The sequence below is a fragment of the Armigeres subalbatus genome, chromosome 1 (genome assembly GCF_024139115.2).
Source record: "Armigeres subalbatus isolate Guangzhou_Male chromosome 1, GZ_Asu_2, whole genome shotgun sequence".
Taxonomy (NCBI): Eukaryota; Metazoa; Arthropoda; class Insecta; order Diptera; family Culicidae; genus Armigeres; species Armigeres subalbatus.
The window spans coordinates 59,659,824-59,678,930 of NC_085139.1; the positions used below are offsets into that span (position 1 = coordinate 59,659,824).

The following is a 19,107-nucleotide window of genomic DNA, read 5'->3' on the forward strand; positions in this document are numbered from 1 at the left end:
TTTTTTCTCAAATTCACACAAAATCCCTGAAACTTCACAGTCTACTCTGTGTTTTGCCTTGAGCTTATTGAAAATTCCCCTTCTAGGGCTTCCTCCCCAGAAACCTATTCCGTACTCCTTGCCATTTGCATTTCCTCTTCTTTTTTTCTTTTTTTCCTAATCCGTCAAATGAATTATGTAAAAGAGAGTAGTGGAGGCGATGGCACAAATCTCCTAAATTGAGGCAATCGTGCCCCCTGAGGCGACGTTCTGATACCTGATACCTGTATAAGTTAATAACGGAAAAGGGCTCTCCAGATACTAGTCGAACAGTTGAGTGTGGAATCGTTTATTACCGAGGAAATAGTCTGATCGCTTGAATCTGAATCACTATGAACCAGTGAGTTTGAGAATATTTTGTGATAATTTCCCATAGCAGCATTCTTGATTTTGACGCCCCCTAAGGCCTGGCGCCCTTGGCGGACGCCAACCTGGCCAACCACACGCTACGGCGCTGATTACTGGTACTTATGTTTTTCTCTGTGAGGTCTACTAAGCAATCCGTTGCGAATGTGAGCGAAATGCGTCGATTTGTTCCAAAATTGGAATTTCATAGCAATCTTATGTCGAACTGATGAACAGTCTCCACTTTCTATGGAAACTACTGCATCATAAGCGAACTCCACACTTACACCTGCTACCATTGGCTCCGTAAAGTGTTATAGACGCCTGAGCCAACGAAATAAACAAAATTGAAAAAAAAGGGGAAGGGTCATTTGGCTGAAACTCATTCGGCCGAAAGTTATTTGGCCAAATATACCATTTGGCCAAACAGACAATTAGGCCGAAAGTCACTTGGCCGAATGGGTTGTTTGGCCGAAAGGGTCGTTTGGCCGGAAGGGTCATTTGGCCGAATAGGTCATTTGGCCGAATGGGTAATTTTGCCGAATGGGTAATTTTGCCGAATGGGTCATTCGGCCGAAAGGGTCATTTAACCGAAAGGGTCTTTTGGCTGAAAAAATCATTTGGCCGAAAAGATCGATTGTCCGAAAGGTTTGTTCAGCCCTGGGTGGTGCGGGTAGAATCGATTTGGTTGTCGAACTGAAGCCAAAATTTTGTATTGTGCCGGAGCCAAACATTGAAGATTGGGGTTATATTCGTTTCAGATCTTATATTGAGAGGTACTGTTATTATTTGACGAAAAAATAAAAATAAACTTGGTTCAAGTTTTGTATTCTTTGCAACAAATATTTTCACATTATATTTCAAGTGGAACATTAGTAGGAATCAGGGATTGAACTTATCATTTCATTATCATGTAGTATTCAGCCAATAACTCATTCCAAAGGCGGAGTTCCGAAAAGTGTTGTATAGCGGACTTATAGCGCTGATTCCCCTCTACAACTTTCTCTACGGGTACATTGCTCTATGTCTAATATTAACAGCGTGAAACGCTAGGATCACTCAATATACTAAATGATAATAAGTGTTATTATCATTTAGTATATCAAATGATACTAGCGTTTCCCGCTGTGAATATTAGACATAGAGCAATGTACCCTTAGACAAAGTTGTAGAGGGGAATCAGCACTAGAAGTCCGCCATATAACACTTTTCGGAATTCCGCCTCTGGAATGAGTTATTGGCTGAATATTAAATGAGAATGGAATGATAAGTTCAATCCCTGGTAGGAATGCATCTAAAAAGCACTCGTTCCGAAATTTCATGAGATTTGAGCAGAAATGTATGTAAACCATCGTAAAGTCATGTTGAGTCTCGCGCTTTTCTTCGCCCTCATGCAGCATGGAAAGAGAAGTTCGAAGAGCGGGAAATGTTTGACAGCCAAGTAACTGCAAAATAATTTTGTTTATGAGGGTGATTTCAAAATATCCCTCTACTTGCTTGATCGCAGAAAAGCGGCTATATCCGCACCACCCAGGTTCAGCCGAAAGGTTCATTTAGCCGAAAATGTCGTTTGGCCGATTGGGTCGTTTGGCCGAAATTGTCATTTGGCCGAAAGGGTCGTTTGGCCGAATGGGTCATTTGGTCGAAAGGGTCATTTGGCCGAAAGGGTCGTTTGGTCGAAAGGATCGTTTGGACGAATGAGTCATTTGGTCGAGTTGGTCATTTAGCCGAATAGGACATTTGGCCGAGTAGGTCATTTATCCGAATAGAAGTGAGACGTCTCGTACTACTCACTTTTCACAGTGAGAAGTGAGAAATGAGGAAAGAGCAGTGAGACGTTTCATTTCTCACTCCTCATTTCTCACTCCTCATTTCTCACTTCTCACTGTGAAAAAAGAGGACCGCAAAGTGAGTAGTGAGACGCCTCTCTTCTCATTCCTATTTTTTTACTTTTCAATAAACTATTCGGCTAAATGACCAAATGTCCTATTCGGCCAAATGATCCATTCGGCCAAATGACCCTTTCGGCCAAACGACCGTTTCGGCCAAATAACCCTTCCAGCTAAATGACCCTTTCGGCTAAATGACCCTTTTGGCCAAATGACCCATTCGGCTAAATGACCAATTCGGCCAAATGACCCATACGGCCAAACGACCCATTCGGCCAAACGACCCTTTCGGACAAATGGCCCTTTCGGACAAATGACCCATTTGGTCAAACGACTCGTTCGGCCAAATGACTCTTTCGGCTAAATAATCCTTTTGGCCAAATGACCTTTGCATATAAACAATGACGAACGATCCATAAAAAATGAAAAACACTCCGTAAATAACTTTTGAATGTTCCATAAAACGCTACCATAAATCCATAAAATAGTTCGGGAGTATCCATAAAGAATAATTTCAAAATGCATAACTAAGCTAAAATTTAGCAATTGATAGGAAAACATGTTTCTTTAAATATGGTCAAAGAAACAATAAAATTCTTGCTATTTTCCCAAAACGTGACAAATAATCCATAAAAAAACTATATTTTGATCCATAAAACTTCAAATTTTTGCAATTTTTATCGTGATGATCATCCATAATTTCAGTAATCTTCTTCTTCGTTGGCATTACATTCTTCACTGGGACAGAGCCGCCTCGCAGCTTATAGTGTTCATTTAGCACTTCCACAGTTGTTAACTGCGAGGATTCTAAGCCAAGTTACTATTTCTGCATTCGAATATCATGAGGCTAACTCGATGATACTTTTATGCATTTGATCTATAATTTTGATCAAATGATCCATAAGTTTGGTGACATGATCCATAAATTTTGCCATTTAAACCATAGATTTTGAACATTTTGTGTATTAATTAATTTAGTTTCATTGGCGTTATGGATCATATTTTTGATATTATGGATCATATAAACAAAATTATATATTAATTTTTGATTATCTTTTGGATTAATTCAGTCAATCCGTATTGTGCTCAAGTTGGTTCAACCGTTTAATACGAGGTGAGACTCTCCCAATTTGCACGATAAAGGCTTGTCAATGGTAATACGTCAATTATACAATAGCTCGTGGGGATGATAACGTTGTTACGATAGTCCCACGAAACCCAGTCGCAACGTACCGTGCCATTTTTTGGATGCGCAGTAAGTATCGGCTAGATTTCTTCGTTGATTGAGCGACATTTGTAGGCGGTTATGATTCTAATTATTTTTTATTTAAGTTATCCAGTTTCTTCTTTTTAGGCAAAATTCCAACTGGAATTTTGGCCTGCTTTTCAATTTAGTATTCTATTAGCATTTCCTCAGTTATTATTTGAAAACTTTTTTATGCCCACCATCGTCTGAGTATGTATCCTGTGTGGCAAAATACAGTTTAGATTCACTTTGCCTAGGGTGTCGAGAAAGCTTCCAACCCGAAAACATACCAGACCGGACCGAAAATCGTACTCGGCATCTCCGGAGTGGCAGTCCTACGGTTTTGCACGCAAGGCTAACTGTAGTCCCGTTATCGCAGTTTGCTGCTTCGATTTTAATCGTGATAAAAAGTGCTGGTTTGACGAAAATTTGATAGCGAATGTGCCTGTTCATAGGTCACCTTTGATATGAATTTCTCATCAAGTTGACATGACTCGTGATAAAAAAAAGTGCCAATCATTTGATGAAAAATTGATAGCGAATGTCATATGTCATATTCCATACAGATTTTTGACTTTCCCGTGTGACAAGGTATAACAAAAAAGCTCCAAAATGAATGTTTGCGTCTTCCACCCGAATGTTGTTCAATGCCTTGAAAAGTTATGACTTAAATACTGAAATTGACTTAAGCACCCAGCTTGCGAAATTCATATTTAAATACCTTAAAAAACAAACGAAACAAAAACACCTTGACTAACCATACTTAATTGTGACATTCATATACAGACCTCACAATTTTGAAAGCTAGTTGGATGTTTTAAAGGTAAAATGACTTTTTGTCATCCGATTTGCTCGCATCATGTTGCATTTCAACGGGGATTAACGATAGGGATTAACAGGACCGCATCGTAGGTAAATACGATGAATGGGCAAAATCATAAAACACTTAAAAACGACAAAAACCAGAGTCACTGTCCTGTTCTGTCGTTAGTTCATTCGTACCGCAGTTTGAAGCTGGACATCAACGGTATGTTATCACTCGTGTTCGCAGTAGTAGTGCTGATACTATCAGCCGCCGCCCTTTTTATTCACCATCGTGGCCGTTTTTGGTTGGATCGTGGCATCCCATGCGCTCCGAATCCGGAGTTTCTGTTCGGTCACGTGCGCGATCAGCTTACCAAAAGACATGCCTCGTACGTACATCAAGATCTGTATCGGCAGTTCAAGGCGCGTGGTGAAAGTTTCGCCGGGTACAGCTTCTTCTCCGTGCCGGCAATAATGATTGTGGATCCAGAGCTGGTGAAAACTATTCTGGTGAGGGATTTTGGAACATTCCACGACCGTGGGATATTCAACAACCCGAAGGGTGATCCTCTAACGGGGAATTTGTTTCTGCTGGAGGGGCTTCCGTGGAAGGTTCTACGGCAGATGCTCAGTCCGACGTTCACCTCCGGACGGATGAAGATGATGTTCGGTACGATTATGGACGTGGCGGAAAAGTTCCGTCACTTTATGGTGGAAAATCGCGGAAGGGAGCCGGTGATCGAAATGAAGGAGGTATTGGCGATGTTCACTACCGATGTCATTGGAACATGCGCGTTTGGAATCGAGTGTAATACATTGAATAATCCCGAGTCCGATTTTCTGAAGTACGGAAAGATGGTTTTCGAGCAGAAACTGCATGTGATGGCTAAGATTATCTTTGGGTCCTTGTTTAAGGACCTGGGACGAGCCCTGGGTATAAAATCATTTGAAGCCGGTGTAGAAAGCTTTTTCATGGGCTTAGTGCATGAAACAGTGGAGTTCCGAGAGAAAAATAACGTGCAGCGGAATGACTTTATGAACTTGTTGTTGCAGTTAAAGAATAATGGTCGCTTATTGGATCAACTAAATGAAGGAGAGCTTATTGAATCGAGAGGTTTGACAATGGATGAATTAGTAGCACAATGCTTTGTATTCTTCATCGCTGGGTTTGAGACTTCTTCGACAACGATGAATTTCTGTTTATACGAGCTGGCGAAAAATACAGATATTCAGGAGAAATTACGGGATGATATTGAAAAATCGATAGCAGCTAATGATGGACAAGTTACGTACGATCTAGTGATGGGGCATCGTTACTTGGATAATGTAGTGAATGGTAAGATTCTTTGGAAAAGTCAAGGCATTTTGTATATTATATTTAACATTCAACGTTTTAGAAACTCTTCGAAAGTACCCTCCACTGGAGAGTCTGAACCGGGTACCGGTAACCGACTACACGGTTACGGGGACGAAACATGTCCTCCCGAAGCAGACAATGGTTATCATTCCTGTCTACGCGATGCATCACGATCCGGAATACTACCCGGAGCCGGACCGTTTCGACCCGGATCGGTTTCTCCCGGAAGCAGTTCAGGCTCGGCACCCGTACACGTTTTTACCGTTCGGGGAAGGTCCCCGCAATTGTATTGGAATGCGTTTTGGAGTCATGCAGGCTAAAATTGGGTTGGTGACATTGCTACGCAATTTCAGATTTTCACCATCACCGAAGACGCCCGAAAAACTTGTGTTTGAGGTGAGGTCGTTGGTGTTATCACCAAAAGGCGGAAACTATCTCAAACTCGATAAAATATAAGTATTCATGGATCGGATAAAACATTGCAGCTTAGTACTGTCGCAATAAATGATTTTTGAAGTTGAAATTTCAAAATGACCATTGTAACTAACATGAGCCTGGTAAGTGTAGAAGAATTTACTTGGTCCCTTGTTTCAATTCCTCTCTCAAGCATCCATCCGTCATGACGATTTTTTGCATTACGTCGCCCCGCTGCTGAACAAAATCTTGCACGCCACTGATCTATAATTTCTCACGCCTGTTCAAATTTGCAATGGTTCACTATATGAAATATCGTATTGTAATAAATGGTGTGTGACAGTGATTTTGTCGAGGGAATTTCAAGGAGTTGGCCGAGGAATATTGGAGAATTATTCAAGGAAATCAGAAGAATTTCTCAAGGTGAAAGTAAATCCCGAAGAATTTGCCAAGATTCATTCATTTCATTTATTTAGTCTACATCTAAACAGATAACACTGAATCAACAATTTGACGCCACGAGACTGCATCTCTCCATCCTCGAATACGCCCCACGCTCGCTAAGTCGTTTTGCACCTGGTATGCTCATCTCGCTCGCTGCGCTCCACGCCGTCTCGTACCTGCCGGATCGGAAGCGAACACCATCTTTGCAGGGTTGCTGTCCGGCATTCTTGCTACATGTCCTGCCCATCGTACCCTTCCGGCTTTAGCTACCTTCTCGTGGTTCATTCTTCGCCGCCACACACCGTCTTCTTGCACACCGCCAAAGATGGTCTTAAGCACCCGTCTTTCGAATACTCCGAGTGCTTGCAAGTCCTCCTCGAGCATTGTTCATGTTTCATGCCCGTAGAGGACAACCGGTCTTATTAGTGTCTTGTACATGACACATTTGGTGCGGTGGCGAATCTTTTTTGACCGCAGTTTCTTCTGGAGCCCGTAGTAGGCCCGACTTCCACAGATGATGCGCCTTCGCATTTCATGACAAACATTGTTATCAGCCGTTAGCAAGGATCCGAGGTAGACGAATTCCTCGACCACCTCGAAGGTATCCCCGTCTATCGTAACACTGCTTCCCATGCGGGTCCTTTCGCGCTCGGTTCTGTCCACAAGCATGTACTTTGTCTTTGACGCATTCACCACCAGTCCAACTTTTGTTGCATCACTTTTCAGGCGGGTGTACAGTTCTGATACCTTTGCAAATGTTCGGCCGACAATGTCCATGTCATCCCCGAAACAAATAAATTGACTGGATCTGCTGAAAATCGTACCAGGCTGTTACACCATGCTCTCCGCATGACACCTTCTAGCGCAATGTTGAACAACAGGCACGAAAGTCCATCACCTTGTCTTATTTCCCGGCGCGATTCGAACTAACTGGAGTGTTCGCCCGAAATCTTCACACAGTTTTGCACACCATCCACCGTTGCTTTGATCAGTCTGGTAAGCTTCCCAGGTAAGCAGTTCTCGTCCATAATTTTCCATAGCTCTACGCGGTCTATACTGTCGTGTGCCGCCTTGAAATCAACGAACAGATGATGCGTTGGGACCTGGTATTCACGGCATTTTTGAAGGATTTGCCGTACAGTATAGATTTGGTCCGTTGTCGAGCGGCTGTCAACAAAGCCGGCTTGATAACTTCCCAGTAACTCATTCACTAATGATGACAGACGTCGGAAGCTGATCTGGGATATCACTTTGTAGGCGGCATTAAGGATGGTGATCGCTCGAAAGTTCTCACACTCCAGCTTGTCGCCTTTCTTGTAGATAGGACATATAACCCCTTCCTTCCATTCCTCCGGTAGCTGTTCAGTTTCCCAGATTCCGACTATCAGCTTGTACAGGCAAGTGGCTAGCTTTTCTGGGACCTTCTTGATGAGCTCAGCTCCGATATCATCCTTACCAGCTGCTTTATTGATCTTTAGCTGTTTGATGTCATCCTCAAGGTGGGGACTGGTTGGCCTACATCGTCCGCTGAACTGACGTAGTCATCTCCTCCGCTGCCTTGACTTTCACTGCCTGTACTCTCAGCGCCATTCAGATGTTCCTCGTAGTGCTGCTTCCACCTTTCGATCACCACACGTTCGTCCGTCAAGATGCTCCCATCCTTATCCCGGCACATTTCGGCTTGCGGCACGAAGCCTTTGCGGGATGCGTTGAACTTCTGATAGAACTTGCGTGTATCTTGAGAACGGCACAGCTGTTCCATCTCCTCGCACTCCGCTTCTTCCAGGCGGCGTTTCTTCTCCTGAAAAAGGCGGGTCTGCTGTCTCCGCTTCCGTCTATAACGTTGCACGTTCTGCCGGGTGCCTTGCTGAAGCGCGACCGCCCGCGCTGCGTCCGTCTCCTCCAGAATCTGTCTGCACTCTTCTTTCTTCGATTTCATCGCGTGCTAGTTTTTCGGCTCTTGAATACGTTCCGCGTCAACCTCGAAGTAGATTTGTCTAAGCTGTGCTCGCAAAATTACAGCAACAGCTGCTAGTAGTGAGTAAGCATTGTGTTTTTGACGTCTTCATCGTTGTGAGAAATATATATTTAAGAGTGCGTTTTGCTTATGCAGCAGCCATGTAAAGATAAGATAAGCCAGCAGTGTTGCAGCATATTTATGTGCGTTGATCTCCCAGAAAATCTGTTCGAGCCAGACTTGGCAGTGAATCAAAATAGTGTGCTGTACACAAAAGTTAGCGAATGGGTTCAATAAACAGCTTCGAGAACCAGGAAGTGACGGGAGAAGTTTCTTCGTGTGTCTGCTGCTACTGTGCCAACATTGACGGGTGCACCTGCTGCTGTTGCTGCGGTTGGAAGGCGTTTTTTGGCATTTCGCCTGTGTACCCCGCTTGGAATCGTTCGACAGCTCTGGAAATTTTACATGAGCAATCAAGTGATCAGTCTTCGAGTTGAGCAGCTGATTTCTTACCGCGAATCACAGCGTGGTGAGAGGAAACGACTGCAGAAAGCCACCGAATAATTAACCCACGAATTGGGTCTGGGAAAATTGAACACGACACCGAATGGCAAAAATATGTTCAATCGGTGATGCTGCTCAGACACGTGCACACATCAGCTAATTTGGGTTCGCCAGAGGGTAACCGGAGGTAGGCCCCCGTCAGCAGAAACTGCCAGAAACGATGACGGAGGAAGAACTGATCGAAAAACGAAACCTGCTGGAGCGTGCGAATGACGAACGGGAAGCAATTTTCAAACGATACGACCGAGGGAGAAAGAACATAGACATCGATGCGTGGAACGACCCGGCCTTCGAAATCTACACGCAAGCCGATCGGTATGGCTTTTTGCAACCGGAAAAAGAGCAGAAGTTTCGTGACGATCTGGAGGTGGCACGACGAAAACAGATCGAAGTGGAACGGACGAAAAAATGGCTCAAGATGAGAGACAAATGGAGTACCGCGGAAACTAAGGAACGTCTACAGCGGAGAGTCATGAAAGGTATTCCGGATCGGTTGAGAGCGGCCATCTGGAAGCTGTTCCTTAATCTGGATCAAACGTTGAAGGAAAATGTCGGCGTGTATGATAAGATGTTGAAGTTCGCGCGGCAATACAGTCCCGACATTCGGCAGATAGATTTCGACGTGAATAGGCAGTTTCGCAACCATATAAACTATCGTGAGCGGTACAGTGTGAAACAGCAGAGCTTGTTTCGGGTACTGGCTGCGTATAGTATGTACAACATGGAGGTTGGATATTGCCAAGGCATGTCGACGGTTGCCGGCGTGCTACTGATGTACTTTGACGAGGAAGATACGTTCTGGGCGTTGAACGCGTTGCTCTCCAATGAACGCTATGCCATGCACGGGAGGATGTATGTGGAAGGTTTCCCCAAGTTGATGCGATTCCTGCAACATCATGACAAAATCTTGTATGCCAAAAGTAAAGAAGCATTTAGACAAACGCGGAGTAGATTCCGTGCTGTACTCGTTGAAGTAGTTTTTCGTTATTTTCATTGAAAGGATACCGTTCAGTCTGTGCCTACGAGTATGGGACATCTATATGCTATACGGCGAGCGTGTTCTTACGGCAATGGCCTACACCATTCTCAAGATCCACAAGGCAAAGCTACTTCGAATGAAGGACATGGATCAGATCACCGAGTTCCTGCAGACGATACTGTACAAAAGTTTCGGCTACGATGACGATACTGTGATAAAGACGCTCCAGCTCTCAATGCTTGAGCTGAAGAAACTAAGCCTGGACAAGCAGCCGCCTGCCCCGGACAACGAGTTTCACAAGGTTCCGTTCGGGCAGTTCATCGAGCCTAGTTTAGATGCCAAGATCGGACACCGGAACGAGAAGTTCACCGAACGAGAGACAGAATTGAAGGAAACGGTACTGTACCGAAGCGAGTCGAAGAATGATGAAGATGACGAGGAGGGAAACCACGTGGGTCAGAATGGCCATCGCAATGCGGACGGTGACGATGACGATCGAACCGAGCGGGACTGTGATGATATCACCGAGGAGGACGATGCTTACAGTAATCTCAATACAGGTGTTAGCATGTCATCGCTCAGAACGATTCAGAGCTTTACCACGCTCGATACCAGCACGTCATTTGCGACCAGCCTTAACTCACTCGTAATAATCGATTCGTTCGATGAGAATTGTGATAATATGATTGAGGAAATTACTAGACTTTAGTTAGTAGGATTACACGAGGAGTAGTATTTAAGATATGTAGGTATTGAATGCGTCAATAGCATAGGGCGTTTTTTTTAACTGTTTCCAAAAGGATGAGTTAACCATGAACAGCGAGGTAGGACTGCTCGGGTATTTGCTAGCAACATCGCGATTACTATTGAACGCCGCAGAAAGATAGTCAATAAGGTAAGAAATGAGATAAAAGATGGTTCACTACCCGAGCAAAGACAGATAACTGAAATGATATCAAACTGATAACAGGATTAGTTATCCTTATTATCAGCTTGATATTTAGTTATCAATCATGTGATTAACTGATAACTGAATAATAACAAAATGTATTATCAATACACATTTGGAATTTTCTTCTAAATTTCGCGTCGTTCAGATATCGGGCTAAGCATTCTATTCTTTCAAACATATTGCATAAAAAAAATCTACTCATCCGCTTATTTTTCGACGCAACCAAAAATAAGCGCCAGATAGGCGCCTAAGAAAAACATACCAGTAGCAAAAAAGCTTTTTTGATAATTTTGAAAATTTGACCGCCACGCGGTGGTTTGTAGCGATGAATGCCAGATCTGTAGAAGCCTTGAAAAAATGATCATGAAAGATGTCAACAAGGCACAATACTTCTGCTAAATGATCCGGCCAATGCTATGAATAGTGTGACAAGAGCTGTTTCCAAACACTGAACTGAAATTTTCGTCTAAGCAGACTGTGATTTTCCTCGTTACTAACGATGTTTTCTCTGTCAACATAGGAATTTCCACAAAAGTTGAAATTTTTCTATCTGTTTTATACTATGCTTATTAACTTTACTTTCATTTCAGGTATAGTTGAATAATGAAATATGTACCTGAGAACCAAGCGTTGTAGTTTGATAAGTACTTAAAATGGCCTTGCAGCTCTCGGAACATATGATCCAAGTGCATGTGCTCATTCAGGAACGGTGAATAGTATTGACTAACCGCAATATAATTCGTCTTGGGATCCACAGTGCTTATGTATATGGAGAAGCGGAAAAATGAACTGGAAGTGTCGGATAATCAAGAATTTTCAACGTTTTGGTGTGTTGTGGAGAAAACAATTATACTCGCACTTTAGTCGATTTATTAATGTGCTCAACCAAAGAGTAATTGCTCAACTACTGACAGTTTAAACCTAACGAGCAAGATCATCTGCAGTCAAACCTCCAATAGTCGATGTTGAAAGGACGGTCGACTCATGGGAATATCGAGATGTGAAATAGAAAATCCTTTGGAAGGTGTTTGAATGGACCATCACAGTAGCCCAAAAAATATGTTTAATTAGTCGACCCGGCAGACATTGTAAGCGAAAATGCGCGTTGTGGACTAGGTAGCCATACGAAATGGCCATGGCCCCGGGCTCCCACATAACCTTATGTACCAAAATCAACCTTTTTCGTACATTTCGGGCCCCCCGAAAACTGTCCGGTCCTGGATCATCCACCGAATAGCAACAATTTTTCACGGAATAATTCTTCCTGGGACCAGCAGTGTTTATGTTTATATATGCATATGAAAACATGAAACATTTCACTGTGAAATGCAAGGCTGTGGTTTAGTTTGAATAAAACCTATAACCAAAATCGATTTACAGCATGGTGCTGCTAGCAACCTAATGATTGATAATATAAGAGAGAAAAACTAACCTAAGCCTATTATTTAATTGGTCACAACTGAAAACTAAATGTATTCAATAAAAGGACGATGAACCGTATTTATCCTAATTGATTGCCGATTCGCTATTTTGAATGAAATTCATTTCGGTTATCATTTTTGCTATGTTGACTTGTAATTCAACCAGAATGATAACAATTCTAGTTATCAATATAACTGGATAATTAAGTTTGTTATTAATAAGTTATTCTGCTTTGCACTCTGTCCAGCCGACTGTTATTCACATAAGTGGTTATGGTATCATGATTTGATTATAAATAGTCTTCAGTAAATGCAAGATCGTAGAAAGCGTAGTGCTCTTCTCTCCTGCTCCTCAAGAAAGCGTAATTGGGTGAGTGCCTAGAGACGACGCCGTACAATCATTGGATTCGAGTTCGAATCCCAGTGAATGCCAACATTTTTTTCAATGCGTAACGAAGTCGGCAAAGAAGATTTAACTATTTTGGTCGATAAAACAGTGATGGCTGATAACTAAATAATAACTAAATTAGTTATTTGAGTGAATAACATGTATAACAAAATGTGTTATCAATTTGGTATCAGTGATAACCTAATTTGTTTTCAGGCAGTTATTTCAGGAACAAAATTCTGGTATCATTTTTGTTATGTTGGCTGTTAATTCAGCCAAAATGATAACAAGTTCAGTTATCAATATGTTCGATAACCGGATAATAGAATTTGTTATCAATTAGTTATTCGTTTTTGCTCAGGTAATGTTAATATATTTAGTTAAATGGATTGTAAGATTTTTTTTTTGATTTTATAGTATGGTTAAGGTTTCTGTTTTTGCAAAAGGTCATAAGTTTGCTTCCAGACTCATGCCCTAACTTTGTTTCTTAATAACTTAGTTACTACATCATCCTTTACAAAATGTCGACCAATTCTTTATATTGAGCATTTATATCACATCTTACAAGCAGATCGTATAGAGGTTGACGATCTGTTTTATTAGATTATTGAATTAGGCCGGTTCAATTGGTGTTGATCTACTCACCCAAAAGCTTCATTATGATCCAAGCCCCATTATCGTCTCGATTCTGTTTTATATTTTGGCAGATAAACTGCAAACCCTCTTCGTTGAACCAATCGTTCCGTCGATTTCGTCCCATATATCCGATGTTGTTCTCCGCTGCGTCGTTAATGGCTGCTTTGACTGTATTCCAGCAGTCCTCAAGAGGAGCCCCATCGGGCCCACCCTCTTCCGGCAACGCTGCCTCGAGATACTACGCGTGTGCAATGACGACGTCAGGTTGCTTCAGTCGCTCTAGGCCGTACCGCGGCAGTCGTCGGAACCGAACATTGTTGATGACGGATAGTTTTGGGCGCAGTTTAACCATCACCAGATAGTGGTCAGAGTCGATGTTAGCGCCACGATATGTCCTGACGTCGATAATGTCGGAGAAGTGCCGTCCATCAATCAGAACGTGGTCGATTTGTGATTCTGTCTGCAGTGGTGATCTCCAGGTGTACCGATACGGGAGGCTGTGTTGGAAGTAGGTGCTGCGAATGGCCATATTCTTGAAGGCGGCGAAATCAATTAGTCGTAGGCCGTTTTCGTTCGTCAGCCGGTGAGCGCTGAACTTCCCAATAGTCGGTCTAAACTCTTCCTCTTGGCCAACCTAAGCTTTTAAATCTTCGTCATGGCTTGGGCAGCTGTCGTACTCACGTTCCAGCTGCCGCAGTATGCGTCCTTATCATCATCAGTGCTTCCGGAGTGTGGGCTATGGACATTGATTATGCTGAAGTTGAAGAACCGGCCTTTGATCCTCAACCTGTACATACTTTCATTGATCGGCGCCTTTACATAGCGCCCATCACTATGAAAGCTGTTCCCAGCTCGTGTGTGTTGCCGCAGCTCTGGTAGATGGTATGATTACCTCCAAACGTTCGCACCATTGATCCCTTCCAACCAGAGGCGTGGCCACGTTCCGAGCCGTGAGTAGGACAAAAACTGGAGTACTTTTATGGAATTTCAGCGACTTTTTGGAGGTCCTCTCGGATGTCAAAGAGATTTTTCGGACATCCTCAGACTCAGATAAGTTATAAAACATCCTATGACTATTAGGACAATCATTACATTTCCAGTGTTTATAAATCATTTCTAAAAAACATGTCTTCAAACATTTTTACGTATTTCCAGAAGTGACTATGGATTCCTGTAAATTGTATAAAATATTGGATGATTTCAAGCAATTATCACTAACTACTAGAAATTCAAACCTTTAGAAATATTCACAAAATTTCACTACGACCTACTAGTAAAGCTTATTATCGTCCAAGAATCTTTAAGGGTGTTCAGTACTATTTAGAGGTTTTTAGAAATCTCAAGAACAATGCTACTCCGAATTTCAGACTTTTTTCTTTCTAACTTCTAAAATTTCTTACAAACGTAGGTATATTTGTAATTCCAACAGATTCCAATCAACTCTTAGAAGCTTTCAGAATTCTTCTGCTCATAGGCCTGCTACTAGACATCCGGATGTACTACAATCATCGTAAACTGCTTCATATTCGCACATTTCAAAGATTGTTCTCTCATATCCTTGTCTAGTTTCTTAACTTTTGGAGATGAGTTCAGCAGTCTAGTTGCTTCTGCCTTATAGACAGGAGGTCTGGCATAGACTTCATCACTTTTTGAAGTTAATCCTTGATCTTTAATTCTGTTCATCTACCTTACCAAGTAATTCATACCAGTTCTAAGTCACGGAGAAGCAACCATTGACAACTACTGTCGGTCTTTCCTAAGTTTAGCTAAGCTATATCCTTGTTTAGATATCCAACTTTTGATTAATTCACATTCAGCCTGTCAATTCATATAAAATTTCAGATATTGTCTGAGCCTCACTGAACTAGCAGCAATAATTACGTACTTCCACAAAGTTTTCCACAATTTTATGGAAAAGCAGATACTATTAGAAACTTCAAGACTTCTTGGAAAATCTCAATACATCATTGAGCACTTTTTGGAATGAAAACAATTCCTCAAATACTCTAAGAAGCCTTTCGAAGCAATGAAACCTCCACGATTTCAGTTTAACCTCTGATTAACTTTGAAACATTTTAATGATATTTTTATAGATCTAGAAATTGAAATAGTATTGACAATATTAGATCTTTTAGTTATCCATATGTATGTTCTTACCATAATCATGGGTAGGACATTGCTTCGACTGTCCTACCCAGGAATTTTCATGCGTAGGACATGTCCTACTTGTCCCACCCACTCCCGGTGCCACTGCTTCCAACAAACCTCCTGCAGCGCTACGATGCCGAATCCACGGTCCTTGAGCACATCGGCGAGTATGCGTGTGCTCCCGATTTGCAGTTCCACGAACCGAGTTTCCAATCGCTAGTCTCTTTTCGTCGCAGTGGTCTTCGCCGATGGTTCCGGTCCGTACTCTCTTGATGATTGTTCGTTGCTTATGTTTTTCAAAGGCTGGCTTGCAGGGCCTGACACCAAACCCCTAACTTTCCGGAGGACTTTTCCTCCTTATTCCCGGTGGACCATGGTGCACAGTTTCACTTAGAGTCCCTCGCTGGCACTCGAACGATGATCAGCCGCCCCTAACATGGAGAACAAACGCTGTGGTGAGCCGATCCTGACATGGAAAACAGACGCTCAGTAAGATTTGCACTTTCGGAGAGGTGCCTGCTTTTCCTGATTCATTCGTCGGACAATACTTCAGGAAATTCTATTGTAACTGGTACGGTATTTTCTATTACTTAGCCCGTACACCCGCCCTCTTCAACTTGGTCTGCGTTTCCAAATCTTTGTCCCATTGAGCATTTCCACACATACGTCTGCAATTCCGTTTGTTCGATTCAATGATCTTTAGAGGACACTTAGTGAAAAAGCGGGACAACATCCAGTAGGATCGTAGAGTCACGAATTAAGATTATAGAATATGTGTATAGGCTGCACCCCATACAACCATCTGTCATCAATCAGTAGAGTATGCCAAAGCAAAACAAGATACCGAAACCATGCCCCTCACATCAAACTGGAGATAAAAAACGACGCCTCGCGCACGCATCAGCTGGAACTGATCACAGCACCACAAAGCAGGTACTCACGATGAATGGGCAAAATCACAAAATATTTTAAAACGCCGAACACCAGAGTCCCTGTCCGATTTTGTCGTCAGTTTACTCGCACCGCTCTTTGAAGCTGCACGCAGATATCACTAGGGTAAATAAAATGTTACCGCTCGTATTCGCAGTGGTGGCTCTGCTGCTGACAGCCGCCGCCCTCTACATGCACCGACGTAACCGATTCTGGTTGGATCGCGGAATGCCTTGCGCTCCGAATCCGGAGTTTCTGTTCGGTCACATGCGTGATCAGCTTACCAAAAGACATCCTTCGTATGTGCATCAAGACCTATATCGGCAGTTCAAAGCGCGAGGAGAAAATTTCGCCGGATATAGCTTTTTCTCCGTACCGGCCATAATGACTGTGGACCCAGAGCTGGTGAAAACGGTTTTGGTGAGGGACTTCTGAGTATTTCATTACCGTGGGATATTCAACAACCCGAAGGATGATCCGCTGTCGGGGCAGTTGTTTCTGCTGGAGGGGCTTCAGTGGAAGGTTCTACGGCAGATGCTGAGTCCAACGTTCACATCCGGGCGGATGAAGATGATGTTCGGTACGATTACGGACGTGGCGGAAAAGTTCCGTCAGTTTATGGTGGATAATCGTGCAAAGGAGCCGGTGATCGAAATGAAGGAAGTGTTGGCGATGTTCACTACCGATGTCATTGGAACGTGCGCGTTTGGAATCGAGTGTAATACATTGAATAATCCCGATTCGGATTTCTTGAAATACGGAAAGATGGTTTTCGAGCAGAAGCCCTACATGATGGCTAAGTTTATTTTTGCTTCCGTGTTTAAAGACTTAGGTCGAGCGTTGGGCATAAAAATAACAGAAGCCTGTGTAGAAAAATTCTTCATGGGTTTAGTGCATGAAACGGTGGAGTATCGAGAGAAGAACAAAGTGCAGAGGAATGACTTCATGAACTTGTTGTTGCAGTTAAAGAATAAGGGGAGGCTTTTGGACCAAATTGATGAAGGTGACTTGGTTGAATCGAAAGGATTGACCATGGATGAGTTAGCGGCACAGTGCTTTGTATTCTTTCTCGCTGGGTTTGAGACTTCCTCGACAACAATGAATTTCTGTTTATATGAGCTGGCAAAAAATCCAGATATTCAGGAGAAACTACGGGTTGATATTGAAAAAGCGATTGCTGCTAATGGTGGACAAGTTACATACGAAATGGTTATGGGACATCGTTACTTGGACAATGTAGTGAATGGTAAGATTGCGTAGATAAGTCAACGCTATCTGTATATTATATTTGACATTCATCGTTTCAGAAACTCTTCGCAAATACCCTCCACTAGAAAGTCTGAACCGCGTACCGATTTCCGACTACACAATTCCAGGGACGAATCATGTCCTTCCCAAGCAGACAATGATGACAATTCCTGTCTACGCGATGCATCACGATCCGGAATACTACCCGGATCCGGAATGCTTCGACCCGGATCGATTTCTGCCGGAGGCGGTTCAGGCTCGGCATCCGTACACATTTATACCGTTCGGGGAAGGCCCTCGCAACTGCATTGGAATGCGGTTCGGGCTCATGCAGACTAAAATTGGGTTGATAACTTTGTTACGCAACTTCAGGTTTTCACCATCATCGAAGACGCCCGAAAAGTTTGTGTTCGACGTTAAGTCGTTTATTTTATCGCCAAAGGGTGGAAACTATCTTAAATTTGATAAAATATAAATACTCTGGAGCTGGTGCTGTGCATTAGATAAGACATTGCTGTTCAATACTAACACGATAAGGTATCTTCAAACATCAAATTTGAAAAGAAATGACCTTGAACCTGGAAGTAATTCCTTCGTACCGAGTAAAAAAGAACTCTCATTATCTCTTGTTTCAATTCCTTTCTCTCTAGTATTCATACAAGTGAGGAAAAATTACGCGACATCAGTAATAACACAATCGAGTGGTCTTTCAAAGCAAGTGGTTAAAAATTGTAATGTACTGCCAAAATTATATTCAGCGAGTAGCATCAACTGAAACTTTCATGAGCTTTGTCTTGATTTTTTTTGGATTGCAGCCCCTACTAAACATGTGGTTATTGCTCAGGATTGATGGTTTCTACATTCCATTTTCAGATTAGTTTGAATTTGTGGCAAATACAAAGTACATTAGAATTACATCGTACTGCTGACGGCCATTGTCATCTAAATTGGTAGCTGTAACCGATGTTGGTCTCGTCAAGCAATTCTTTACGCTCCGAAACTGGCGAAACTTTTTCGAAATTTTAAGTCTCAAAACTCGAACGATTTGCTTCACAGAACTCAGAATTAAGATTTATTGCGTCTCAGAATACAAAGAATTCCATCTATGGAATCGGAGTATTCTATTTAGCAAAACAGATAATGTTTTACCGTGAAGCGAGCAATTTCTGGTCAAAGATCGGAGAATTCCCAAAAAAGCCGCTTGAAAATCCTTTTTGGAAATCAAACAATTTGTTTCTATTACTGGAATTCTTCATCGAAACTCTATTACATAATTAACTTTTCGGAACTCGTACAATTTGCTTCTCATAATTCAGAAAATTTTCTTCTTCGAACCCAAACTTCAC

The 19,107-nt window shown here is 42.5% G+C and overlaps 3 protein-coding genes across 3 annotated transcripts in view; 2 read left to right on the plus strand and 1 right to left on the minus strand.

The window, feature by feature from the left end:
- The window catches only part of LOC134206195 (sodium/calcium exchanger 3-like), a 593,875-nt gene that overhangs the window by 107,436 nt on the left and 467,332 nt on the right, over positions 1-19,107 (minus strand).
- Positions 4,549-18,289, plus strand: LOC134226046 (uncharacterized). The gene is given in 4 exon segments (XM_062706564.1): positions 4,549-5,659; positions 5,721-6,132; positions 16,636-17,759; positions 17,821-18,289. Coding segments are annotated over 4 exon segments (3,063 nt in total). The 3' UTR covers positions 18,237-18,289.
- LOC134202898 (USP6 N-terminal-like protein) lies at positions 8,898-10,816 on the plus strand. The gene is given in 2 exon segments (XM_062678113.1): positions 8,898-9,965; positions 9,967-10,816. Coding segments are annotated over 2 exon segments (1,527 nt in total). The 5' UTR covers positions 8,898-9,219; the 3' UTR covers positions 10,748-10,816.